This window comes from Apaloderma vittatum, unplaced genomic scaffold (assembly GCF_000703405.1).
Source record: "Apaloderma vittatum isolate BGI_N311 unplaced genomic scaffold, ASM70340v1 scaffold42177, whole genome shotgun sequence".
NCBI lineage: Eukaryota > Metazoa > Chordata > Aves > Trogoniformes > Trogonidae > Apaloderma > Apaloderma vittatum.
Genome location: NW_009728702.1, coordinates 1 through 7,876, shown reverse-complemented (window position 1 = coordinate 7,876; position 7,876 = coordinate 1). Strand labels below are relative to the sequence as shown.

Here is a 7,876-nt window from a genome sequence, read left to right as displayed (position 1 = left end):
GGAATGGCAAATGCTACAGGTACGTCTTGTTTAGTTTTGATTTTGTCAGCATCTGGAATATCCTCCCTTTTACACTGGTCGTAGCCACTTGCCAGGTTTCCATCTAATATTTCGGGTTTGTTCTGTGTTTCTTCCTGGAAATTGTCCATTTTGTGATTAATCTGTGAGCTCTTGGAAGGTGGTCGTTCATTTTTAATGGATTCTCCCTTTTAAAAAGTACATAGAAGAACAAAGGCAAGCATTTTAAGATGTAACATTTTCAATGATCCTTATATATTTTAAAAATAAAGAAAGCAAGCTTTCTCCTTTCTCCTGATTCCCAAGTTTGTATTATAAAAAATTTCTAGTCAGTAAGACAACTAGTTCCACGTTATCCCCTCTTGTTCCCTTACAGCTAGTGGAGATTTGACACGACACACTGTCACATTTCATGACTCTGCGGGCAAGCACAATTTAAAGCAGCCTAATAATTCAGAGACACTGAAACACCGAGCGGCTGAGGAGCAGAAAGCAATTCAGACCTAGTTTCTTCGTAGGCATCAAGCATATCTGACCCTCTGAATCTCTTCATGTGCTGTATGACCGTACCTACAGCAATCCGACATTAACACTGGATAGAAATCGGATTTTAGGGCATTCCCTGTCCAGTGACTTTAATGTGTCCAGTTTCCCTCCAAACCCCTGTAAAGCCAACAACGAATGCCAGCCACTGTATAGAGATGAGCAACCTGAACCACTCTGGAATCACTGTATATATAGGTAAGTCCTGGAATAATGGTTTGGGAGCTGTTTTATTTTGACTAACACCTGTATGCTCTGACACAGCTTCCAGGAAATAAATAGTTGGGGGGGGGAAGGGAGAGGAACAAGGAGAAGAACACAGCTTTTCAGAGATAGCTGTTACGCTGTATACTGTATATTCTGCCTGATGCTTTGCAAATACTAGCAAGCCTGGGTGATATTTTATCTATCTATAAAAATACATGTAAACAAACAAAAACCCAGCCCCTCAAACATCAGCAAGCACAACAAATGAGCATCGTCCTCTCAAGTGTAATGTTATTTAAAATGCCTACGCACACCACAAATGCTCTTAAAGTAAGCTACAGGCTTCAGTGGTTACAAGATCATTCCCCTGGCCAGCTCTTTTACAAATCATTTACAACTTTGACAACATTGGGTGGGCTCCTAAAGCACTCAGAAAATGAGTGGGTGGCATCACCAAGCTATAAAATTACGTTTAAAAACAATTTAACTTACCAGAGAAGTATGAAGGCTTTCCTCATCGCTTCTACGCCTTTTAATGAAATTATTCTCTTGTAATGCTTGTGGTCTTTTAAGGCACTTCTGTGTTGAAGTTTCTGAGTTTTTAGGCGGCCTTTCTTTAGCTGTCAAGGATTTTGTCAGATCACCTGTAGCTGTCTGATTGTCCCCTTCCTCAGTGGTTATTGTATTTAATGCTTTTGAATGAATACTCTCAATTCCAGTTACGTTAGCACACGGCAGAGGCTGCAACATGAAATTTGGGCTGTACGTTGTCGCAGTTTGGGCTTGGGAAGGATGCAGATATATCGCGTAGGAAACACCCGAAGGAGCGTGAGGTAGGATTACTGGCGAGATGGAGCCGTGGCTCGGAGGACTCACAGCCAGCGGTTGCTGGGACGCTGCTGCAGCACGAGGAGTTTCGGGCTTTGGAGTGATCTCGAGCAAGGACACATTAGATTCTAAAGCTGATCCTGACAATTTCGTTTTCAGCTCTTTCGGTTTCCTAAAAAAAACCCCACCCCAACAAAACAAACAAACAAGCCAAAACATAAATTAATACTTTTGTGCAGAAAGAAATGCCCTGACAAATTCTTTTCTGCAGTACAAGGGCTTAACATAAACTCATACTTCTCAATCTACTAAAGAGAAAATAAGTGAAAAAAATAGCCTGCAGTATCAGGGGTTACTGCTTTTTGCAGAGTATTGCCCAACTCAGACTGAGCAGGGCTTTAACTAAATGGCCAGAGACAAAATAAAGCTTCTCGCTTTAATACTTGTGCAAACTTACTTTGATTGTTCTTCTAGCTGATGTTTAGTGACTGCTGGAACCTGAGCCGTTTGACTGGGGAAGGCTGATAAATTTTGATCAGTGCCTGGTTGGAGTGGGAAAACAAACCAAAGCTGTTAGTACGTCAAACGCGTAAGTTAAATTTTGTCTGGCGGAAACTGCCTTTTAATGTGGCGTACACAGTTAATGAGAAGACACTAAAACTTCCTGCTCTCCTCAAACTGCAGCTCTAGACTTGATCAGTTGGATGGTAGCTTACATCAAACAAACTTTAAAGCCTCGGCTCCTTTTTTTTTTTTTCTCTTCCCCTCCAAAAAGGCTACCTAACAAGAACATGAACATTGATGGGTAATTTTCTGGTAATTTTACAGAATACAGAACTGTGTAGACAGTAAGATCTAAAGCAGTTTCCACAAAAAAACAGGGTTAGAGCAGCTCATAGAGAGAGATCCAATATCCAGAGAATCAGTTATAGTATGCGACTAGGAGTTTGTAGCCAGTAAGGCATCACACAAAGTCAATATAGCGATATGTAAAAAGGAATTTAGTATTCTTCTTAAACCCAGAACAGTAATATGCCACTCCTGGTGTGAAAGAGGAGGGTCCAGTTCCCTACAGCCCGTGGAACTTGGTCCAGCTCTCAATGAATAACGGTTACTTTGTTGCAACTGCGGGAGGTGTGACTGGATTTGGTCCCACAAACTGGTAAGAGCTGCTACGAAGTGCAGAGCTGAACACGGATCATTTTAGCTTTGCTTTCACTATCAGTCGTTTAGAGGCAGTGTGTGCTTTCCTCATTTTATCTGTTTCTGACACTTAAGACATGTTTGTCGTAGGAAGGCATCCCCACACATCTGCAACAACGGCAAGCCTGAATATTTAATGCAAGACTACATCTGAGTTAGAAAAATACTTATAAAAGATACAGCAAGATATTTTTCAGCTACTTACTTGCACTTATTTTAACTGGACTGGTCGGAGCAGACTGTATCTTTCTTCTGTCATTTTCTATGCTTTTAACTAACTTTATGAGAGAAGGATGCCGAGTAAAGTTTTGCTTTCCTCTTGAAGGAAAAAGGTTTTTTGAACACGGCTCTTTGGAAGTGATGGATTCTGAAATAGGTGGGGAACAGGTTGTAGAAGTTGTTTCAAGTTTTGTATCTGAAAAGCAGGAAAAAACCCAAAGAGTAAATATATTCCTATATGCAAATATAGTAATTAGAAGGAGGTATTTGAGCCTGGCTTGCAATTGTTGAAGTAGTACAGACAGCAAAAATGGAAATGTGCAGGAGTCTCTGTGTGAGTACATCCACCTTGGGGAAACACATACAGGTGTGCTTTGCTGTCAAGGACCGAGGGCAGTGATGTGACTAGTAAAGACTTTCTGCTTAGCTTACTGTCTTTTGGTCAAAGAAAAATCTAGCAGGGAAAACAAAGAAAACAATCGAAATCATCAGCAGAAGAAAAGGAAATGACACATACCTGTACCCTGAATATTCGGCAAGACCTCAGGTCCTGTCCATTTGAATGCTGGTTTTCTGCCTCTCTCCTCTGTAATGTGAACTTTCTTGATAAGCTCAAGACTACTGAGAACATTTGCTATGTCATAAAGTCTCCTAATTTTGGCTGAAATAAATGTAAAGTATAGCAAGTTAACATGCAGCAGGTGAAAAACGTTATAGTGCCCTTTTAGCAGCTAGAAGGAAAAGCCTTTATAAATTTTTTTTATGGGAACAATCTTGTGGGACAGGTATTTCTACTATGAAATTACGTATCACAATATAAACTTCATATGTAAAATAGAATGACATACAGATCTAGAAAAGAAAATACTGCAAAGTATATTATGCTAAATGTAGAAGAAAAAAGCATTTTCGAAACAAGATAGATTCCATGCAATAACCAAACCTATACTGATTGTGTAGTGAAATTAAGTAGCTTAAAAAGCAGGTATGTACATGAGACTGCAAATATGGGAAGCAGAGAGAGGAGACACGCTAAAATCCAACAGGATAATCATCCTGAGTGTTCTTAACTGTTTCCAGGTTGATTAATTAGGGAAAAGTTTTGGGCAGCAGTCAAATTACAAGTGACTTCTGGACCGCAAAGTGAGTGTGCTTGGGCTACAGAAAATTTCAAGTCTAGCAGGAAAATGCTTCTTATCCAAGCACTTGGTAAAACCCGTGATACCTCAAAGTACAGACACTTGGATGGGATGCCCTGAAAATGCTTTTTTTTGAATGCAGGACATTACAGAGGAAGAAGAAAGAATAACCACCCAGCCACACTCTCTGTGTTGCCTGACTGAGTGGAAAGGAAATTACAAACTGAAACTGGTGAGGATCAGTTTTTCTTCTGCCTAGATACAATTCCACAAAAATAGCAATGGCACCTGTCTGCGAATCAAGGAAGGGTGTGATTTTCAATGAAACCCACGATTAATTCGTGATCCCTGAAGAGCAGGCATGTTTTTTGTTATTACAGGTATATGGGCCTAGACCTAGAAGTACCTTTTCATCTGAATGGAGAGGAAGAGAAGGAAATGTGCAGAGAACTGAGAGAGGGGTAAAAGAATGAAGAAATAATTGGCAGTTGCAGCACCAGGTTTCACTTCCCCTCATGTGTTTTTTATTAATAAGACTTTTACAGAATTTCTGTAGATTTCCAACACGTAAGTTATATGACTAGAACACAAATTTGCATGATTCTGGGGCGTCTTTGACGAAATGAGGCTGAAATCTTGGACAGACGGCTTGAGAAAGAAATTGTTACCAATAAGCAGCCGTCTGACACTACTTCAGGAGAGAGGATTTAATGGACTTGTCTTTCCCTTAACTGCCACTATGTCATGCATCAATGACTATGGTCAAGTGTAAAAACCGCACAGGGTGCTGAGTGAGTTTTTGGAGGCTCGAATATATTGATGGCAGGAAAAAGATGATGACATTTTACACTATGTAAACTAGTACCAGAATAGTTCTTTTAGCTTATGCTTGATAATTCTGTGTAGACTAAGATGAAAAAGCAGATAGCAACAGCAGCATTTTACTTACTTTTAAACTTGCTTTTATCTACGTCTCCCAGCTGGTCTTCTCCAATCAAGATTTTAGCAGCAACTTCAAGGCTCACTATTTGAGGAGTCGATACAAGAAACAGCATCACAAATTTCTGACTCATCACTCTTAAGGACTTGTCTTTCTTGCTATTTACGGATGCTGCAGCAGACAGGAGAGAGGATTGAAGCATTAAGCGACACGCCAGCTACAAACATTTTTTAAAAGCTGAAGAAATCTGTCAGCAATAATTACTGTAAGAACAACAGAGCAACTAGGCAGGGCTGACGTGGACTCCAGAATTGTGTCTCTGCGTGGCAAGAATCAGATAATTTGGTGGATACCGAGTTTAACTACGAAGGTAGAGTGCAGTGTTTCCCCCTGTATGATTCCTATTTTCTGACAATTCATACTCTTAAAGATGCATGACTACAAGTCATACAACATAATTAACAATCCTTAGTTAACATTTCTTCCATGAATCAAGCCTAAATTAAAAAATAGAGTAATTAATACTTTTGGCTTCTATAACATCCAATGGTAACCCAGCCTGTAAATCGGACTGTATATTGGGTATGTTTTATATATATGGGGTATATATGTTTTATATATATGGGTATACTTTCACCTGATGCCCCTGCTTTGTTCTGGCACTGTAAAAACAAAATACACGTGCGAGAATCGAATAAGAGAACTGAAAGAGCGCAGAAGGCCTTTTCTCACCACAAACAGTTGGTGCCTTTCAGGCAGTAGCATTTCAGAAAAGCAGTTCAAGAAATGTTTCTTCCAAGTTCCTAGATATTTATCATTATCAACACATATTATTCTTGGCATTATAGAGAATTATTACCAGCACGAAATTCCATTCCTGGGAGCTCGACAAAAGTCATTTCTGAATGCTCATTTATGCCAAAAGGTCTTGCCATTTCTTCATTTCTTTCGCCATCGAGATGAAATTCATGCTCGTACTCTCTCTTCTTGATCATCTGAATTTGTTGTGTGTATTTATTCTCTTCTCCAACTTTTTTCAAAGCCTGCAGGGTTTTGGAGAGATGATGTCGCCCATGCCAAACGTATCTGTTTTTGGCAAGGCGTCTCACCATGTGCAGGCTCTCTAGCACGTTCACAATGTCATATATGCGCCTACGTTCAACCTCTGGAAAAGAAAAGAAATTTCGTTTTTTGAAGAAAGAGGCTTCAGCTTCATGTTAGCAACTTAGACTCTTGGTAGATCATTGGTGTGATATAAATGAAGAAAGTTAAATTATAGAGAGCAGAAAGTAGTTTCTTGCTTTGATGTCATGACTGGACAGGAAGTTGTGGGTTCAGCTCGAGAAACGCTAGCTCCTGCCACAAAATCCAACCATTAATCTTAGACTTCATCTCTTGATCCAAAAAACTGCAACTGGTTATTTGTGGGATCAGCAACAATTTAGATGTTTAATATTAAGCAAAATTCAGAGTTTCTCAACTCAGTTCACTGAAGAAACGTTAGCTTTGTAATAGAATTGCTCTGCGAATGAAGAGTTTAAACCTGGGTTTAAATGAGTTTGGGAGTACAGAGTAAGCATTCAAAATTTGATGGAGCAAAAATTTACTAACACAAACAGGAGGTTATTGGCACATTAGAGTGAAGAAAAATATAACAGCATATACACCAACTTACTAAGCTCTTCAGCTACTTCATCAAGGCAAATGTAATTACTCTCTGCAGTGCTGGGGTAATCAGGATATCGAGCTAAGAATTTATGGCACAGTAATCCTAGACTTTTCTCTTTGCGACTGGGTTGAGATTTTTCATATTCATCTCCCAATAAATGCTCCTACATGGGAACAAGAAGAAGAGAATTTGAGATTTTTGACAATAAACACAGATACTTAACAGCTTCACTGTGAGCACTGCCAAAGGCTCCGTGCTCAACGGCTGTGAAATAAAAACAGCAAAACATTACCTGTTGTGTGTAACTAAACAATATCTTTACCTACATTGGGTAAAATCAAAACTTAAAAAAAAAAAAGTTGTAGTATGTTAATGTATAACTTCTTAGCTGAATAAACAGCCTTTGGCTAACTTTGCTTATAAAAAAGTAAATCAAGAAGATACCTTTAAGACATACCTGCAAACAATGTTTTGCCTGTAGGACCTCACTTGTGTTGTTTGACAGTTCCCTCCTCTGCTCTCTGCTCCTAATCTCAGGACTAGCTGCGCTAATCAGAATTTTCAGGTTTGAAGTTGGCGTCCATGGCTCTGCTGGAAGGGTTTCCTTAGGTTTTGGGGGTGTGGTGAGAGGCTGACAGTCAGGCTGTATCTCCGTCAGTACCGAAGGTGAGGTAGCTGCTTGTTTCAGAGGAGTTTTCAATGCGTTTCTGCACGGCTCGGGGTCATTTTCCTACACACCAAGAAAAACTGTCCCGTTAAAAACCAGGAGCACGAGAACCCATTCGCTGATAACAGCCGCTGTGGGACGGAGAGCAATTGCACTTTTGGGGTGGCTCGCGAGTCCAAGGTCACCGTCTTGTCTGGAACCACGATCCCCCTCCCTGAAACCCGCTGTGTGACCGTGCCTTCAGCCCCAGCCTTCAGACCAGCCCCTTTCCCTCCCTTTTGGGAAAACCCAGTCAGAGCGACTGCTAATAGCAGAACGAATGGATGAGACACCTTTTATTAAGGAAAGAACGGGAGCCAGGACGCGGTGCTGCTCTCGCAGGGGTGGCCAGGTGAGGGCTGGGGTAACGCCGTTGGGGTCGGAGCTCCGAGCGAGGGCAGGAC

The 7,876-nt window shown here is 40.5% G+C and overlaps 1 protein-coding gene across 1 annotated transcript in view; it reads right to left on the bottom strand.

The window, feature by feature from the left end:
• Positions 1-7,457, bottom strand: part of E2F8 (E2F transcription factor 8) — a 9,799-nt gene extending 2,342 nt beyond the window's left edge. The window contains 9 exon segments of the mRNA XM_009874148.1: positions 1-206; positions 1,261-1,768; positions 2,054-2,141; positions 3,005-3,214; positions 3,542-3,679; positions 5,107-5,268; positions 5,957-6,262; positions 6,773-6,929; positions 7,242-7,457. Coding sequence (XP_009872450.1) covers positions 1-206; positions 1,261-1,768; positions 2,054-2,141; positions 3,005-3,214; positions 3,542-3,679; positions 5,107-5,268; positions 5,957-6,209 — 1,565 coding nt within the window. The 5' untranslated portion in view covers positions 6,210-6,262; positions 6,773-6,929; positions 7,242-7,457.
• Between the last annotated feature and the right edge of the window lie 419 nt (positions 7,458-7,876).